Below are 21,651 nucleotides of genomic sequence, written 5' to 3'. Positions count from 1 at the left end.
AGAAATTTGTTATTTATTCTCAGATTTGATAAACAAGCGGTAAGGTTTGTGAGGTCCGATATAATTTTAATTTTGAATTTTCAGCTTTTATTATTATTTCAATTTTTTATTTTGTGATTGTAGCTTGTATGTTATTTGCTTGTAATTTCAGTTTTTTTGTTTAATAAAATTGTTATTTTCGGTTAATCTTTTTATTTTTGCCATCAGGGATTTCGAATCAATTTATATTATATTAGACAATGGAAGTCCGAATGCTCCACGAAACATTGTCAACCACCTTCAAACAAAGAATTTTCGATTAGAAACCATGAATATTTATAATTACGATTGAGGTTTGATGTTATTATGTGATTTCATTCAAAATTGGTATCTAGGGTTCTTTGTGGACCGACATAATAAACGGGGACATTTTTGGTGTTTTCAATGATCATTTTTTTCATCTTATTCTTATAAATAAAGTTTTTGAAACTAGGTTTATATTATTTGATTATTCAACATATCCCAAACAAAAAAAGGTTAGAAAAATGACAACCGTCATTTCTTATTGAATATTGTCTATATATGCAACTCGACAGCCTCGTGCAAAGAAAGAAAAACCAAAACGGAAATCATATTCTTTGCGTGACGTAAGTTAGTTGTTGAGTGAGCAATAACAGATTTAACACCGGTTGCACAAGAATAACTATTTAGTATACAAACTGAACATTGAACAGAAACTTTTTTAGTCTGATGATCACAGAATGAATATGACCTATAGGTCATATTCACACACATATGAAAAACATATTTTTCATGTTTGAATACAGTTTTTTTCATTTACATTAATGATTTTTCGTAATTATAGAATTCCCCAGCATGAATTATTGAAAAAAAAACATAATGTCGGTCCACAAAGACCCCTGGATACCATTTTTGAATGAAATCTCATAATAATATCAAACCGTACCGCATGTTCATCAAATCTAAGAATAAATTACAAATTTCTTCATCTGATTTTATGAAGCAAAATTCATTACTTTTGAAATTAACATTTATCATTGTTATGAATTAGTTCATTTGAAATAATTTTATCGCAAACAATATAAAATGAAAAGTGGAAAAAATGAAATATTACAAATCGAATCAAACAATTCATAAGCAAATGCTACTATTTGAATATATTACTTTGTTGATCGCCTATATTATTGACAAAACTATATTCACTTATAATGACCCAAAAGTAAGTAACTGAATATATATAAAATGAAGTGAAATTTGTTTTGGATCAAATAGAATGAACAGAATTAACCCCAGCACCTTATCAAAAAACAATAATTTCAGAAGAGGGATCAACGACAGAAACTCAACCTAAGGAACGGGATACAGAACATTTAACTTCTAGTAACAAGTATCAAGATCAGACAACAAACTTCATCAGTTCTTAACATAATACTGCAGAAAATACATTAAAAGGTCATTCATCAACAACAACATCTAATAAAACAATGACTTTAAATCCGATAGCAATGGTCAATACAACAATAAACGAAGTTTTTCAAGCCACATAAACTCCGTCAATCCTCAACTACATCTCTCCAGCCATTTTTAACACCAGCAGAGGATATGCAAATTATTTCATCACTGGATGGCATGATAAATTAAAAAATATGGAAATGTACGGAAGTATGGAAATGAGGCTGCTATGAAAAGAAGGTGAAAATGAGTCAGTCAAAACATATATCCATGACCTCAAAATACTTTTTTATGAATACGATCCACGACTTGAATCCTGAAGAACTATAAAAAATAAAACGACATTCGACCAAATTTGTACTGGGCCTACATATCGATAAAAGAAGACAGCATGGGAATTGATACGTTTAAAGACATTGTTCTTAAGTTAGAATATGTTTTGACAAATACTTCAGCTAACATTCTTCCAGCACCAGCTGGTTCAAGTCATACAACTCAGCACATAGGAATTATGGAGAATTGGCCTTTTTGCTTCGGCATGCAGGGAAAAACAAGGAAATATTCCAACTATTCACACAGGTGTCGTACTATTCACAAATGGGAAAAAACTTCAGTATTAGTAAACGCAGTGAATAATGGAAAAATATGAAGCAATTTCAGACACGGGAGCCGAACGAAATATTATTTCCAAGGAGATAGTAGACTGCTACCGAACAAATTCCGAAGCAAATTTCATTACCATTTGATCTCCACAAAATTTATTTGAAAAAATATATCACTATTATATTATATTATATTATATTATATTATATTATATTATATTATATTATATTATATTATATTATATTATATTATATTATATTATATTATATTATATTATATTATATTATATTATATTATATTATATTATATTATATTATATTATATTATATTATATTATATTATATTATATTATATTATATTATATTATATTATATTATATTATATTATATAATTTATATTGTATTGTATTGTAACAAAATACAGAAATCCGAGGAAGAGAAAAAATGTCATACTATTTTGAAACTTCTGTATTTGATGTTCTTCAGGATTTTTCCTACGAAAACTGATAAGTATTTGATTTTTCTGTTTGGCAGCTCCACTTTCAGTTGATTTTTTTTCGATTGTTGACAGTCGATTTCTGTTCAGTTCTTTTTGCCACTTCACAATGAATATACAAGAAAATGCTTGCAAAATGTTGAATGTACATTTTCAAAACGACGAACAGTGTTACGGGCAGCTGGTCCACTATAGCTGCTGTACCTATCGTATCTTGAGAATTTTACAGAAAAAATGATGGATGTGATTTGAAAGAATGATGAGTTTGCAAGAACAATCCTATGCTTTCGAACCGTTTATTTAACGGCGACGAGTGAAACAAGTGAAGAAAGCTCAAGTACCCAAGTAAAAAAAATTATAGCTGAGTCTAGAGTTTTGCTGAAATATATGTTGTATACAAGTTGTATTATTGCGGAAGGTAATAAAGTAATTCATTCTTAAGTATATTACTTATTTGAAATACCCAGTGAATGTGAGCCGGAAGAAAGTAGAATGAAGCATATTTTGTTTGTGGCGGTTACATTAGAACGAAATTGTGAAAAGACGGCGAAGGCGATAGATATTCTTGAATTTGTGATACCGATAAATCATCAACTTCAAGAACAATGTCAGATTATCCAAAAACTGAAATTTAAAGGGAAAGGAGAAATGTTGCGGCCAAATGAAACCAGAGAAACAGTTATTCAGTACTTTAACAAAATTAGCCAAGATCTTCAGAAGGAAATAATAGATGAAGTGGCAAGGTGAAATTTGAGTAGATCAAGGATATTTAGCGGTTTGGTGAAAAATTGAATAGAGGAAAAAATTGTAGAAAAATTGTATACAGTATCACTAACACCTTCACAAGGTATAATTCCATAATTTCAAAGTCTACACAAGACGGGAGAGGAAAATACCGACTCTAAATCCGACCATGTCATCCATCGAAAAACAAAGACTGAGGTTCAAAAGAACTTTTATGAGACGTTGCTCTCAAAAGATTTGTCAGGAAAACTAGGGATCGGTTGTAATTTTAGGCGAATTGACATTTAGTGCTCAAATGTCGTCAAATATCATCTGAGTGTGAGAAACTGCACCTTCATAACTAAAACAGTCTCGAAGAACTACAATTTTAACATGGCTGCGGGATAAATAAAACCCATCACTGGGAAAATTATTTCATGTGTGCGAACAGATTCAAATATATTTAATACATATAACATTTTTTGTTGGTAGCTGAAAGAAAAAATTAGTTTCGATTATGAAATAGGACTCAATATTCAAGATCAAAAAAGAGTTTGAGACTAGTCGAAATAGACATTTTGCTGAAAGCAGTTCGTATATAAGAATACCATATTTCCGAAAATTTTACAATATTGAGACAGGATTAGTTATTATCTTTCCTCTCTTCATTATGGACAATCTGACACCAGTACAAGTTGAATAGAAATGCTGTGGTGTACTCACTATAACCCCTCTCTATATTATATTTCGATGAAAACACTCTATCTACGGCACTCTTGATTCTTCATGACGTACTTCAGCATTCAATTCACAAAGGCGCTAAACTCACACTAATGTTTATATTTGGAAACGATTCTCATTTCATCTATCAACATGTGTATAAAGATTGGTCATTCTCATTTCTCGCGTCGAGGGATTTTGACAAAACAGAAGCGATTACTGATCTTCAATTAGTAATAGTTGTTCCCACAGAAAGAGTACAAAATTATGCCACACATTCTGCGAACGTGTAGCGGTAATTGTCAAACGTGACAGACAAAATACAAGTGAAAACTGAGAACGATGGATCCAAAAATAATAAAGACTATGTTGGAAAAATTTAAGACCAGAGAGTCAGTTATGTGTTCACCACCAGCGAAAAATTTGTTTAAATACCAGTGATGCTTCACTAATTAGGCTGGTTCCAAAAAAGTTTGTATTCATTATACGAGTAGAACTAATTGATATGAGTGAACGATGAAAAACGGTGTTACTGAAGAAGAGTCATCTAGAGTTGTGTAGTGTAGGAAGATGGATCAACTCGTTTCTGTTTAGACATCAGGTAGCTGAACCACCGACAATGTTAATCCTCTATTGGTCAGAATTAAAGATATACGTTCTGAAACAGTCGTTCAGAAACAATGAGGCTTGCAAGAGTTCTTATTCTAGTTTATCCACGAGAAATTGGAGACTTCATTAACAACTTATGCATCCTACTACGGAATTGGATCCATGATATTCATAAGCAAGATGAAGCTATTTTAACAAAACCAAGCAAAATGATCACAAAGGAGACTTTAGCAGGATTATGATCTTACTTATTTTTGAAATGAATGCAGTAATAAATCCCAAAACGAATAATTTCAACGACGGGCTAACTTTTTCAGAGAGCAATAAATTGTTGGGAAAATGTTAATAATAAGTTAGGATGTCATCGAGATAATTCTATTTCCTTTGTCTCTCTAACAATAGTTCATTGTATCGAATATGTGAGAGCGAAGAGGAATCGACAGTATACACCAAAAGACCTGATACGAGTTCGAGTGTTCAATGTTGTTGTTACTTCGTAGAAAGGTATGATGATGCATTTATTGGAATTTTCTACACTCTACGAATTATTATACCGAAGATAAAATAGTTGGAGGTAGTGCACTAGTTGGTCTTACTAAGGGGACAAGTCAAAGATGTACTGGCCCAAGTCCCTGGTAGTCGAGTAGGAGGGCACTACGGTATCTAATGACATCTGGCGTGATTCCGAAAGAGATAATTCTGTGTCCATTGTCGCTGTGACATTGTGTAATGGAATGAATGATGAGTCATTTTTACTTCAAAAATGTCGAAAAAAAGGCAAGGGAATGGCACACTATCGAATCGATATAGTAGTATCCAGACATAAAGTGCCTTGAAACTGCATGTCGACATGTACAACACCAGTTCACTTATAAAAAATGTAATGATAGAACGACATAACAGCAATAAGGATATGTTTTCTTATTAGTCAGTGGACTATGCTTGAAGACAGGCAGTAAACAAATCAGTAGGTTGAATGGACTGACGCCTATCAGAAAACAACTACTTCACTGGCTAATATCACAAACGGCGTTGGATTATATTCGACAGGCGTCAGTGCAGGAATCTTCACAGTAAATTTCCTGCATATGCAATTGGCAATACAACTGAAAGAGTCGACCTTCAATTTTGAAACGGGCACACTTGCAGACCGGTGTCGGGCTCCTTAGCCACTCGTCACTGCAATATAGTGGCCATCATCGACCTGAAGTCAATGATATTCCATAATTGAAAATCGAAATTCTTTCAGAGTATTTCATTCCTCGTTCAAAGTTGAAGCGAACAGCAAAAATGTCTTTCCATCTAGTGGACAATGTACTAACCAACTGCATATCCGAAATTTGCCCGATTCCTTTGAATAAAGAAGAAAAACTTTCTTCTATGCTTGAAGACAGATAGTAAACAAATCTAAAGTAATGTTCAAGCCAAGTTCGGGTATATCTATACAGCAGGTTGAATTGACTGACGCCTATCAGAAAACAACTACTCCACTGGCTAATACCATGAACGGCGTTGGATTATATCTGACAGGCTACATTTTCGAATTCGCGATATGAGAAATAATAAAAAGGCACAAGACGTCTTTCACAGTTATAAATTTCTCATAAGATCCCTTTCTTTTGAAATATATGAGGGCCTATGAGGACTCTTTCTTCAAATTCAAAGTCTATTTCAGTAAGTTCCATTATCTTGATTTGGTGTAATTCAACTTGGTAGTATTCAATTCATCAATACGTGAGAAAAGAATAATTCATTTCGGTCAAGAATTAAATGGACTGAAATGAAACTTATTATCTTCATGATAATCACTTCAAGTAGTTAATCAACTGATTTATTCAGATAACATATGTTGATCTTGAACTGGTTAACCCACCTCTTGATGATTATATATTCAATAAAATATTATTCGAAATAGATACCTTATCTTTCTCCAATATGTATTGAGGAATTTGGTTCACAACTCATTTAGTGAAGAAATGGGATTTTTCATCTACTGACTACTCACTAGGAATTATTTTCTTGGCTACCCGTCTTGAAGTGGGCAAATGTCAAAATGAAACATACAGTAATGATTTGTAATGTTCTTTGAAAATCATCATTTTGTAAATCAGTCAATATTTATTCAAATGAATGTTTTTGGTTATATGAGTTTACCATATCAAAAAATGTTGTTAGTGGGTTTTTGTGAATCAATTCTGGAATGAATAGAAAACTTGCAATCAGAAGATTCGAATTCAAAGAGAAAGTCCAGAAAAACACATGTCTAAACATCATTAAACGAATTTTTCCAGCAATTTCACAGTTGATGAACAATATGAAGTTTATGGATCATGGTGAACCACCAACTATTATCGTGCTGATATTATTATTCAGAGGAAGCAGCAAAATTAATATTACTGGAGTTTTTTCCCAACACCAAACCGTTATTTCAACACCTCGATACGTGTTTCGATCACCAAGTGATCAACTTCCAGAGGAAGATCAAACTTCTTCTAGCTTCGCTATAAATACATATCATACCAACGTTTCTGCATTTCAAAATTGAACCATTTTTTAAATAATATGAAAAACCAACACACACCTAAATGCACTTTTGTCAAACCTGACAGGTTTTCTGACAAATCAATAAATTCGATATTGCATTCATTTTGAATCTGCAAGTATGCTATATCGATGAATTCGAAATTTGGTGCAAACTCCAGAAACAAATTGAAAAATCTTGAGTTACCATTTTAAAAAATTGGCGTCAGTGTCGCCACGCTCTAACGGATGACACCTGGTGGTGGATCTCTACGTAAATGAAAGGACCCTTTGACATCAAAATCATCTGCTTTCACGAAATTATGATATTCTCTTTTATTTTTCAGATATTTGTCCGCGTAATTTTATACGGGACACCCTGTATAATGAACACCAAATTTTAAATCATTGCTGTCCTGCAGGAAATCTGCAAGGTAATGCTGAAACCTTCACCAATATCAGTGGTGGTAGGTTCTTTATGAAGTCATTAGTGGTCGATAAAGTTCATTAATCTAATTAATATCTAGGTGAATTGTTTTTCCATATATGAGCGATAATGTTAATACTGGGTATCCCAATTATCTGCTTGATATATCGATAACATTGATATAAATGAAAAAAGTTTTTCATAAAAGGTAAAAACAAGAAATGTCACATGTCGAAAACATTTTCATAAAGCATTTTTTCTCAATATAAAAAAATATATTTCTTTAATGGAACAAATATTCAATTTATTTTTCCTGTCGTTCCCTACCCATATCGCATAATGCGATATTTCGTATTAATTTTTATACGACTTACTACAAATAATGCTACTTTGACTTTCATTCACTCAGATTTAAGTTCAAGCGATTTCTGCCGCCAATGAAACACCATGTATGTCTACATGAAATACATATATATGTTATGCCTGATTTTTAAATTATTTTCAGAAATTCAAAGAAATAATTATTTGATATTTCAAATTTGAAGCTGCTGTCAGTATTTATGGTAGATTCAAGCTGTCAACGACGTTAACTATATGAAAAAATTGTCGAGTCTCCCTCGAAACCGCCTTTTTCTTAAATACTATTTTTAAATGTTGATTTCTGGACGGAAGTTCATCAACGGGAAAAGATAAAACCGAAATTGAGGTTGAAGTAATGTAGGTGTATGCATCGGGTACATATCACTTCAGTTTTAACAAACAAAAATCATTATTGCAACGTGTTTTTTTATGAGTTACTACCACACCAAAAAATATTGTACATTTATCATCGAAGAATTCGATTCAAATTCTAGTTAAGCTCTCTGAATAAGTTATCACATTGGTATTTTTAGTGTGTTTTCAATATACTGATACTAAATTTAAAAATTAATCTAAAAACCGCTACTTTAACTTGAAACTCCTAATAATATTCATATTTCTAAAAACAATGTGTATTGAATGAATTATGAATTATCAAAAATATTCATTAGAAGTTTTTTCACCAATCAGTACTAGAATGAATCTCGATCTTTCTGAATTTTGGTGAAGTCAGTGGTTTGTGATGAAACTTTTGTCGTTGATTCAATCTTTGAGTACCGGAAAAAACTGTTTCCGTATATAGCGCCCAACATTAATGGTTCATCTTCAGAGATGGTGAAAAAAATCAGTCAAGAATATATATTTCATCAAACAATAGTCAAGCAGCACTAAAACTTACGATGCACTGTTTGGAACCTTTGGTGTAGTAATGAATATTACTGGAGTTTTTCCCAACACCAAGTCGTTATTTTCAACACATCGACACGTGTTTTGATCATCTTCAAAGAGGAAGATTAAAACTAGAAACTAACGCGAAGCTAACCCTATTTATGCTATATAGATAACCCATATAGGTAAACCATCCAGGTGTACCACCCAGACAGGTATACCAACCTAAATTAATTTTACAATGTTTCCTTATCTATTATTTTACAATATATGTTTAACTGTTATAACAGCTGTATATAAAACAATTTTCAGCTATATAAAAATTTATTTCACAATATTGCCTGTATAAATTTATTTTTGCAATGTGTCCTTATGTAGTAATTAGTAAACCCAACAATACTATTTCAACAAGCTATATAGTATGCTCTTTGGTATAGGTCCGTCATCGTTATTCATAATATTATTGTGCTTACTTATTTCTACTCTCTCATAGGCATCTAGTTGCCTGTTGTTGTTAACTTGTCTAACTAATCTTGATGAACTGAAGTCCATGGAATGGTTTTGTTGCAAAATATGATGGGTGACTGCTGAATTTTCAGGTCTTCCATATTTTAAGTGTGCTATGTGTTCCTTATATATCACTTAATATTTTGCATCGCAGTCCTTACATTCAATTTCGTAAATTCCAGACTTTTCCGAATTCTCGACTTTGTCTTTTGGAGTTCCCAAAATACTCTGTAGTTTATGACTTGTTTTAAAAACCACCTTCATACCTAGTTCCTTGAAAATCTTTCCAAAGTTCCTCGTATATTGGTGGTATGGAACTGAGATGTTTTTATCTTGGTTTTTGTACTTTCTGAAAGTCGAGATTTCGTTCATTCTCCACCTAAACTTCTTCTTCCTTATTATGTCAGCCACAATACCCCTCGAGAAATCTTTAGTGGCTGGTATTTCCTGTATTGAACGTCTTTCTGTTGTGACCTATCATGTGTTAGAGGGAAAGTCAAAAGACGATGGACTAAAAAATTCAACCCAGCACGTTTGTACTGTCCACAGTGATGTGAACTGTCAAGAATATACCTGTACGTGCTTGTTTCTTTTCTGAATATATCGTATTCTAACCCTCCACATTGGCTCCTCATTACCAAAACGTCAAGAAATGGTAGTTGTCCCTTATTTTCTAACTCATACGTGAACTTTATTGATGGACATCTATTATTTAAAATAGAAACAAAGTCCTCAATATTCGATTTTTTGGTATCGAACATCGCGAAAATATCATCCACATACCTTAGCCAAATCGTAGGAAAATACTACTACGTGTCAGCTATTGAAGCTCCTACCTACCAAATAGCGAAGCTCACTAAGGAATTTGAAATCTTGTCTATTGCGTAACTAAGTTTTAGCATAAAAAACTCTTTAGAGTTCATACAACATACAAAAAACGTGGTTCTGCAAGAAGATGAGATTTTGGTTTCTTTCGATGTTAGTTCCTTATTTCCTAGCGTCCCAATTCCACAGACCTTGCAATACCTCAGGGAATTACTAAAGAAAAATAATTTCAATAATAACGAAATCGATGAATTCTCTTACTAATTTGTGTATGAAACAGAATCGGTTCCAGGTAGAAGGTTGCTTTTATGAACAACAGGAAGGAACGGCCATGGGAAACCCCTTGTCCTCCTACCTGGCAGACCTGTTCATGGGCAGATTCGAAATGGAAACCAAAGAAAAGCCGAAGTCAAAGTTCGTCGATAGATTCTATATTGTAAATGTGAATATTGTTAGAGCTATTCATTGGTTGAGCATTATGAAATGTCTCAAAGTTATTAGATCCTCATTCACTTGAAAAGGTTACTCCAAAGCAGTTAAGGAAAAATTATTGGTTTTGTGATATTACTCTGACTTTCTATATCTACGGAAATGTAATAATTACTAGAAACTGGCATTTTCATGAAAAAAAATTAATGAACGTTTCAAGTTTGAATCATTGTATGAACTTGTATAGAGAGTCATCTTCACTAATGAATATCTTACCATTAAATATTACACCAAAAACAAATTTCTTAATACGATACATTGAATTATTTGGGTTTGCATTTTATAGCTTTGGGGATGCCTCGTTTATCTTTGATATTCGAGAATTAAATTTTTTGCTAATCCCATAGATAGCGTCTTCGATGGCGGATTTGTCATCGCCCTTACTCATTTAGGCTTGTCCTTCAATGACAGTTCAGTCTAGAAATCCAAGTGTGATCAGCCTAGCAACACTGATGAGACCTACGGTGGGTCGAAATAGTGCTGTTTGGTGTTAAATCATAAATGCGTTGTTTTTGGGCTCTAGTTTACAACTACAATGGAATCCGTTTATAATGACATCGAAAAGAATTGATAAACACGCCATAAAAAGCGGACATAATACAAAGCGTTTCGTGAAAAAAAACTTTGTACGTATATTTCAATAGAAAAACATAGCATATTAAATCAAAATAAAAATTGCACGTAACAAGTACGATAGATGTATGCTTGTATGACTTCAATTAAGAAACCTATAAATTTTGTCTGCTTTTGTTTCTTCATTTTATTGTAATAACAGTCTCTAATACAAATATGTAAAGCAGACATCGCCATGGTCAAATTATCATTTTCAATATTGCTATGAAATAATATCGTGAAAATTTCTGCAACCTCTGTCTGATGCCTCTTCTGCGGTAGGTAATAGTTCTATCTCGAATTCCTCTTCCCCATCACTTTCAAGTTGTTCATTAGCATTAATGTTTTGTACGATATTTTCATCGGTGAATTCTTCGGATTCTTCTCCATCAAATTCATGTTCTGCTATTTGAATAAGTGAATCGTCGTGGTTTTCGATGAATTCTGCATGTTTGAAACATTCACTATCAGACAATTAAAACAATACATGTAGTGTGCTTGTAGATTTGAATTGGAGTGTGCCTCAAGGATTATTTCGTAGAGCAATATTAAATTATTTCTTGAACACATCTAACGATGAGATTGGAACCGTTGGTGTGAAAGTTGAATAACTTTTTTCGAGATCAATTGCCCTAACACCAAACTGATATTTTTGCACTCGACGCGCGTTTCGCCAACAAAGTTAGCATCCTCAGGAGAAGAAAATTGATACCTAGTCTAGTCTGGTTAATCCTTATATACTAAAATTTGTTACCTGAGGTTGTATACCTGAAGTCCAATATGGAATTTCTCGGTAATTAACTACCTGCAAGTTCTTGGTAATCATTCTCTTCCTGACAGAAGATTAAAAAGCGGGCTAAACGGGATGGGTCCCTTATCGCCATTCGTGCTGTTCTTACATTTTGCTATTTCTAGACTCTCACATGCATCGAGTAGCCTGGTGTCATGCACATGCTCAATGAGTTTCAGATTGTTTTCACCAATTCTGTGGTCCTTGTCTAGAGCATGTTGGGCGACACTGGATTTTTCTATCCTTCCGTATTTCATGTCTGCACAATGCTCCTTGAAGCAGGTTTTAATCGCTCGTCGGCTCTGGCCCATGTATTTGCTGTTGCAATATTGACAACTTATTTCGTAAATCCCCGACCTTTCTCTGTTTTCTAGTCTATCTTTTGGATTACCAAGAAGCTGTTGCCCTCTCGTGTATTGGGGTTCATATATTACTATAAACTTGTTATTACTCTCTTCTTTTTGAAAAATCGAAGATTTACGAAGTACTTCCCTAAACTTGCATTTTCTAATTATCTTGTCAACTGTATCTGGGTTAAAACCGTTTGCTTCAGCTACATACCGAATCACTCTCTTTTCATTGTCGTACTTATCTTTCTTTAAAGGAAAAGTTATTAACCTGTGTACCAGAAATTGCAGTGTCGCTATTTTGTGTTGTGGCCAATGATTCGAGTCATTGGGAATGTATCTGAAAGTGCCCGTGTCTTTCCTGTAAATGTCAAATTCTATTTCGTTCTGTTCGTTCCTTATGACCAATACATCTAAAAACGGCAACTTTCGTTCTTTTTCTACTTCATATGTGAATTTTATACTCTTACACCTGTTGTTTAGTGCTGAAAGGACATTCTCAATTATGTAATTAGACCTTTGGTCTATTTGGTCTAATTACATGGACCATGTAATTAGACCTTTGGTCTGTTTGGATACAAATAAATAAATAAACAATTAAGACAATCATCATCATAATTATCATAATCATTCTGCGCAGAAGCTTCTTTCTGAAATTCATTTTGAGTGAATGTATTATTCCCTGATCCATTGGCTGTAGTACTGATATTTTATTCGGTGGAAGGAAAGCAAGCCAATCTCGAAGCCTTTTTTCAAAAACTTCCAATGTCATCCAAGCTCTACGATTGTTAACATAATTGACGGGAAAAACTTTGACACTACTGAAATATCTTGGTTTTTGTGAGCAATTTCTTTTTCTCTGTGCCACCCATATTTGCTGCTACACTAACAGTTATTCTATCTTGCCTTCACAACAATTCTCATCTTCAAATTTTAAAGTTTTGTCCAGCATCAATTTGTAAAACAGTCCAGTTTCATTAGCATCAAATATCTCATCATCAGAAAATTGTTTTCGTAGATTCGGCCACACAGATGTGTGGCCACACAGATTCGACCTCAAGAACCGCTCGTCGTGTAATTTTTGAACAGACAAAGATTAACCGTAAATTTTTCTCGCCACAATGTTATATCAAAGTTTAAAACGACTGATCAAGCTTGCAGAAAAATTGAAGTCGAGAATACCAAAACCCTCTGCAAAAACATTTGTCTTTTCCTGTAGCATAGGGCCGCTGACAGGTATCCCTTTGTTTATCGTGACTTTAAACGACTGAATAATGCTGATCAACATTTTCTTCTCGCGATTTTTCAAGCCTCTTTGGTTTCAAAGCATTTGAATTGAACGATTACTTAATCAGGTTCTTGTTTTTGAGAATCATTGAGATTGTCAAATGACCCACGCCAAATTCCTTTGCGAGAGATGAGTTTGATTCTTCATTTTCTGATCTGCATATTGCACCTTTCTCCTCAATCGTAAATGCTTCACGGCGTTGAGATGACATTTTTTCCACAGGATATCACTAAAAACAATGCGTAAGCTTCAAAAAATGTCAGATTTAAAACAAAAAACAAGTAACGTGCCAAACGTCGTCAGGAATCAACGATAATCATGTCGGTCATTATAAACGGACATGATTCATTAAAAATGGGTCATAATAAGCGATATTTCACTGTAAGCGACATGTCACAAGCGAAGTCATTATATCCCACTTTTTTTTACAAAAATGTTTATATAAAAACAAATTGTGTTGTGTAATTACTTCATAATAGGTGGTTGGTTAACCTAGTCGGATTCATAATAAATGGATTCTACTGTAGTTATCTTGCAGTGAAAGCTACAGTGAAAGATAGAGGACGAATATTGTCGGCGGTCGATGTTGATGCTTGGCGTTGCATCTTACCAATGGTAAGTGTGTTTCCGAGTAACACATACCGAATATCCAGAAAAAATTAACGTTTGGGCAGGAATATTGGGAAACCATATTGTAGGACCTCTATTTATTGATCAAAATTCAACAGGGAACTGTATGTGAATATGCTGGAAACTACTGTTGACCCTCTCATAGAGGATATTGTATTTCAACAAGATAGAACACCACCACATTACTCCAGACAAGTAATAAACTATTTGTTCACTACTTTGGTCGTTTGGACTGGCCCTCTCGCCAGAATTGACACCTTTGGACGTTTTTATGGGGCTATTTGAAGCAAAAGGTTTATAAAACTGAACCTGCTTCAATAGTCTGTTCATATGTCAAGAAGTTCAAGGCAACCATTTCGAGCATCTTCTGAACTAACCTCAAGCTTATTATCTCATATTATGTAGTTGAATATCAATGTAATTAGGCAATTATTAAAAGGTCCGTCATTTTGTACTAGTTGAAGATATTGACATTATATTCTGGGGTTGTGAAGCATTTGCCAGGAGCTTCAAAAAGATGTGTCACAAGACCTCCCTTTCCATTAAATTTTTTTCCCAGATGGCACCCAGTCGCCATCTTGAAAGTTTCATTTGTCAATTTCACTTCAAAGTAAAGTATTCATTCATTCATTTCATTATCTCAAATTTCAATTTTTTTGAGTTGACCCGTTCAAAAAATAAAAGGGGAGGGGAAATTTAAAAACGCATTGTATATTGCGTCTAACACATTCAAACGTACATCAATAAATCATAGGATACAATTTCCTGTCTGTTCGTTTTAACGCGATAAACTCAAGAACTACAGAACGGATTTTCGTAAGATTTCCATCAAAATGGATTGATTCAATAGAAAGATTTATATGTATTATTCAATAATGGTTTGTTTGAATTTGTACTTACTTACTAGGTACCTACTTATACTCTTCGAGCTTTGATCGAAATTGCTGCCCAAATACCTTTGAAATATACAACAAAACAATTTGCTTCATATTATTATTCTTTCATATATATTATATATATATATATATATATATATATATATATATATATATATATATATATTATTCTTCTTTCATAGATCTACAAAAAATATTTGTTTTTCTTTAAGTTTTCTAGTTTATTCTATAACTGTTTGTGATGATGGTCAGATATAATGTGGAAATTGTAAAGCTATTTAGAGGGATATACGATATCAATCTTCCTCATATGAATACCTTAGTTACCTTGAGCATTTAATTGCATTATAATTGCAATTTACGCCATAAAATTCAAATTAATATTATTAGATTCATTGCAAAATTCAAATAATTGTACGAGAAAATAAATTCAAGTGGTCTGATGACAATTCGATGCGAGAAGATCGTTTTGTGTTATCTTCAGGTAGATAGATACGTAACTATTCAAAAATTGAAATTGATGATAGTTGTAGTCTCTTGATTGAATGTGCAAATTTATTATTAATAGTTTTATACTAGCTGGCATCACCTGCTTCGCTCAAAGAGTTGATATAAAATTTTATGGTAGTTGGAATAAAAGGATACAACTAAAAATCATAAGAGGTCGACGGATCTTGCTCTCAATAGATACCCATATAAATAAGTATCTATACCTTACAAAAAAATGGGAAACTCACTTATGGACAAGCTGATAATGTGACATTTTGACAGGAAAAAATGTGAGTGATCTCCCAAAGACGATTGTTGATACTAACAATCGAATAGTCGTGAATTAACTGGGACTTGAAATCTTTTCAATTTCAATTTTCATTTCTTATTAATTTTTCAATTTTCAATTACCTATTGCTTGTATTTTATTTCATTGTTATTTCACTTTTTTGCTTGATATACCTAATTGTTACTTTTTTAGCTTTTTTTTTAAATTTTATCGATTCTTTCAGGAATTTCAAATCATTCTATATCATATTAGACATTGAAAGTCCGAATTAATGAAATGTATCATAAAACATTGTCAAACACCTTAACAATGATTCATTGCCTTGCAAGACGAATCTGCAGTAACGATAGTTACAAATACAATTGGTATAACACATTAGCAGTTTCAATTCTCATTTTTCATGTTCTCCCACTTGTGCGTAGCCGTGTCTGGTCGCTATATAGTTTAAAATAAAAATATGAATTAAAGCCCAGGTTGAGTTGAAAAACAGCCTTGGCTGATACTCCGCCTATTCATATACTGGAAGATTTTTTTGTTATTGTTCCTGTATACTGTTTTATTTTATTTTTGTCTATTCCATTTGTATTTTTATGGTGAATAAAGACGTATTATTATTATTATTATTATTAATTATAAGTTACTTTTTCATGGGCCTTTTTCTTCAAGTTTGTGTCTGAAATTAATATTCTATACATATTTGTGTTAGAGTTAGTTTTGCAATTGATTGTTTTCTTCCTTTCTGTGGAAATTCCCACATTTTTTTATTTAGAGATCGATAAGTAGATAGCCAAAAGTTTCCTTTACCAAAAATTAGTATCTCCTTACAATATACCACCTTTCAATTAAAATAATATTTGATAGTGACTAATTCTGTTTTTTTTGTTATCACACGAAAACATCCCATTTAAGCTATCATCTATTTTCTAAATATTTTAGTCAACGACTCCTGTGAAATTTCAATTTCAGTCCTATTCAGTTCATTAAATTCACTTGTGAACATATTTCATTAATTTTTTTCACACTCAAATTATGCTCATTTGACTAAGTACATATAGGTAGGTACGTGTAATTTTATTTAACGATTTCGATATTCCTACTTATATTGTCATAGTCTTTGATATCAAATTAAGTGACAAATATAAGTTGTTTATCAATCAGTTTATGATAACTTACTTTTATCGACTTGCCTAAGAATATTTGATATTCAATCGTTAGTGCAGTAAACTAAGCCGATGAGATGGAAAAGACGTATTTGGGTGGAGGTGCTAAGTTTTATGTCTAGCTAATTCTTCATAATTACCTACATCTGAAAATCATCTCTCCTTTTTAAAATTCCTAGGAAAGAAATACCAATTGACGAATGAAAAATTCCAAATGCAAGTAGGTAAAGTCTCAATAATATGTGAATTAGAGTGTTAAATATAATTTTCAATGAAAAATATATTTTGACACAAGTTTTATATGAAAGATGACATTTTTTATTCTCGTTAGTGTAACTAATTTAATTTTTAATTTTGATTCCATTCGTATAATGACCTCTTTGAATTTATTGTACGACATTTTTAATAAAAAAAAAATAATGCAAAAGGATAATGAAGCATGATACTCAGTTGCAGCCTCCAGACATATAATAAAGCTCACATACTCCAATAACAAAAGCTCAATTTACATTTTGGTAAATGAGCTTATAAACGGTTACGAACCATAAAATGTATTCAATAAAGCAGCATAATGACTTCAACTAACGGTGTTTACCGAACGAACTGTTCTCGAAATGATAACATAAATTTAATCTAACTACATCAGCCATATTAAATGAATCTTACTCAAATAAAGCAATTTATTATTAAATACGAAGCATTATATGATTGGCTGCACCCTAGCAGCGATGTAAAACCACTCGCTAAACCAATTGGCTTCGCGTTAAGCCTCTGAAAAGGACAGGCGTTAACAAGGAGGAGGGACTCGAATTGCCATTGTTCTGACACGACCAATAGAAAGAACGATGGGCGTTGAGTATCCTTTTAAACCCACTAAACGTTTTGAAGGATCAGTTCAAACAGTTGTTTAGTAGATTTCAGCAGAGTTTGTTTAAGGTGTTCTTGTGTGTGTTCAGTGTTAGTAAATCCAGCATGCCAAGGCCTTCAAGGGAATCCTATGGCGATCAGAAACCACCCTATTCCTACATATCTCTGACCGCGATGGCCATATGGAATTCTCCGGAGAAAATGCTGCCTTTATCGGAAATCTACAAGTTCATAACGGATAGATTCCCGTACTACAGGAAAAACACGCAGAGATGGCAGAATTCCCTGAGGCACAACCTCTCCTTCAATGATTGCTTCATTAAAATTCCCAGACAACCGGACAGACCGGGAAAAGGTGCGTACTGGGCTTTGCATCCCGCTGCTTTCGATATGTTCGTGAACGGGAGCCTTCTTCGGCGAAGAAAAAGATTCAAGCTGTTGAAAAGTGACAAAGAATCACTGGAGATAGAATTAGCGGCATTAACTAATATCAACAGAATATTTTTCGCTCCACCGAATACTTCAGTGGACATCAATCCGGCGGCAAATTCTTCTGTCATGGCTCCTCAGCCTACTTCCCCGATTTTGACGAAAACTCCAGAAACTGCGGTTACTTGCATAAGGCCCAAAAGGTCGTTCACGATAGAAAGTTTGATTTCTCCCGATAAACCTACGCCTGTAGTTCCCAGTGCGACGCACATCATTCCACCTGTTCATCCTTGGGTGCTGTCATCGTCTTGCTATGATTTGGCGTTCACGAATTCGGTGGCACTTATGCAGCCACCTCATGCTCATTACGATAATTATGGACTCGCATCTGCCGAAGATTTGTTCAGAGTTTCACAGTTATAGCTTTATAATGACATCGAGTGAATTCACTGAATGTACCTACATAATGTAACAATGTCGAATATTTTGAGAAGGAGGTGGAACCGTTTTTGATTGGGTATCAGCAACATGGTTGATATTTTAAGTACGTACTACGTTTTTTTCCAATATTCATTACTGCAAATCAGATAATTTTCTTCAGAATCTGTTGGAAACAATCTTTAGGTATGTCAACTATCAATAGGTATAGTGAAATTATTGTTCTGTTTACATTTAGGTGGATACCTACTTAAATTGGGATTAATTAAAAAAATCATTCTGAATCGGAAAAAATATATTTTTCCATTTGAGAAAGTATATCATCACAACAATCTTGAAGCATTTATGTCACATTATCTGAACTACTGAACTACTGCGATTCCTAATTAGTGATCTTTCCATTGATTTGAGAGGAGGGAGAAACCATTAGACTGAATATCAGGAACACCGTTGACATTTCGAGTAGGTACCTATTTCGTTTTTATTTTCAAATATTCATAAAGTAAAAACTCAATTATTCTATTCTCTTTCCGCCCCGTATCTCAAAAAATTTTTCTGTTCACAATTTGATGTTGAGTTTGTATTTGTATCAATTGCATTATTGTAATTCAAAAAAATCAATTTCCAATCGGCAATTAAGTACGAAAATATATCACCTAGTTACCACAAAATTTTGAATTTTCCTAATACATCGCATTCGTTAAACATAGATTCATCAGATTTAATAGATAGATTCAACTACTCTGATTCATAACCATCAATCTTTCAATAAATTCAAGTGCTGGAAAAGAAGTAATGATTTTTGAATTAGTATAATCAACAGGATTGAGCTTTCAGTAAATAGGTACTTTGTATTTTCATATTCATTAAGCACAACCCAGATTATTGTGTTCCTTTCACATACACAACTGTAATTGAAAAAAAATAAATGAATCATCTACGAAACAAATATTGATGTAAATATGTATATTAAATAGATTTGTTCAATAAATATAGGTAATATGAACCTAAAATATTCAATAATGCAATAACAAATTCATTATTATCAATTATTTTCGAATATTATCTGATGAGCCATGAATATTTCATGGAAAATTAACTAGATACATTTCTAGCACCACGAATCAAACTTTAATATTTTTCTGCATCCATAGTTCTTAGTTAGATTAAAATATGTAGATACGACAAAAACTGTATCTACCTATTGGATTCTGACACAGAAACTGTAAGAAAGTTTTCCTTTCTAAAAATAGGTTGATTCTTTTATTTCATTATGTTTTCCTCGCCAAATTGAGAAAACACTTTCCGACTTACATTATTCAGAATTTTATTGAAAAATGTTTCGTAGTAATCGAATTCAATTGCTGGATGGATGATAACCAAACATGGTATTGTAATTATTTGTTTCACAAATAATTTGGAGATTTCAATAGCTTCATTTCCTTTCCTGGAATATTTAATTTCTCAATTAAACCTTGTTTCATTTAATATGATGAGTACCTACTGACAAGTTTAATTCATTTCTAAAACATTTTCTATTGAATACTGAAGACTACTGCAGAATTTAACAAATCAATTTTGAGGGTCACCTATAGTAACACCGTGCTCATTCCTTTATTTTGCAATTCAGGTGAGAACAATGCATTTTCCGAATTACTAGCCCGAAGCTTTATGATAATCAGGAAATACAATCTCTTTCAAAAATGAAAAATTAATCAATAAATGACAGCTATTCGTCGTAAGTGTATGGTATACATTTTTTTCAATTTCAAATTTGCAGCCAAGGCGGTCTAACTTCTCGTGTATTTATCAAATGTAACTAAAAATGGGAAAAATGATTTCGAAAAGATTGCTCCAAATGCAGAAAAATAAGTGTGGTTCCATTATTGGTCAAATATTTACCTTTTTCCTTAAGTGACAAAATGAATACTTCGAAATGAGTATATGGAAAATTATTATTACTCATAACTCAGCCTATTTGTAGCAGAAATGATTGTGACTTCATTCCTGTAAATTGAAAACAATTACTAATTTCCTTGTTTAGCCTCTAAAGAGATGAATTGCAAGGGTTTCTTTAAGTGAAAGATTCATATCAGATCTGACATTCATTCATATATCTTGAGGAATAATAGGTGTATGACGGATGGTTTGACTCTGGAAAATTTAGATTTCGATGTATCCCATTTTTGTTGCCAGTGTTATGTGAGGTTTTTTTTCAGTGCTGATTTTATGTCTTGGTAAATATTTTTGGTTATTTGGTGGGTACATCCATAAAAGTTTGCTGCTTTTTTCTGAGAAATTTCTAATTCGAGCTTTATTTCAAAAAGGGTTGGGTGAGTTGGGTAAAAACGTGCAAATGACTGAATAGCACTTAAAGAATCTGTCGCTTATTTCCTCGCAGTGTTGTTAACCATTTATATAGATAAAATAGATTAACTTTGAGAGTATACAGGGTTTTCCAAATTAAGTCGGCACCATTGCCAACTCCGTTATTATTGATGCTACGAATTCGGTTAAATGGGCAAACTAGTAGTATTTTCGATGGCCTTGTCGATGCCGAAAACAAAAAAAAATTGACAGTCGCGTTTCCAAAATGATTCATAAAATGATATTTTTTTAAATGGGACACCTTATATTTTATCATGCATTCATGCATCATGCATACTCAACAACAAAGCTCATATCACCTTTCTTCTCAAAGTTAAAAATGAGCGACTTATGTGGAAATATTTATTTCTTTCACTATATAGTGCAAAAAAATTTATTTGCTTTGGCGAATGAAGATCTATAAAATATCG

At 32.8% G+C, this 21,651-nt stretch overlaps 1 protein-coding gene and 1 non-coding gene across 2 annotated transcripts in view; both read left to right on the top strand.

Moving 5' to 3' along the window:
• The window catches only part of LOC111508636 (uncharacterized), a 73,659-nt gene that overhangs the window by 11,658 nt on the left and 40,350 nt on the right, over positions 1-21,651 (top strand). The window lies entirely within an intron of this gene.
• On the top strand, positions 17,514-18,860 carry LOC111508634 (fork head domain-containing protein FD4). Its single transcript, XM_023164204.2, has one exon. The coding sequence runs from the start codon at positions 18,092-18,094 to the stop codon at positions 18,836-18,838; it is 747 nt and encodes a 248-aa protein (XP_023019972.2). The 5' UTR covers positions 17,514-18,091; the 3' UTR covers positions 18,839-18,860.

This window comes from Leptinotarsa decemlineata, unplaced genomic scaffold (genome assembly GCF_025532065.1).
Source record: "Leptinotarsa decemlineata unplaced genomic scaffold, Ldec_3_MD MMD2_tig00000505_RagTag_RagTag, whole genome shotgun sequence".
Lineage (NCBI taxonomy): Eukaryota > Metazoa > Arthropoda > Insecta > Coleoptera > Chrysomelidae > Leptinotarsa > Leptinotarsa decemlineata.
This window is presented reverse-complemented; position numbering and strand designations above follow the sequence as displayed.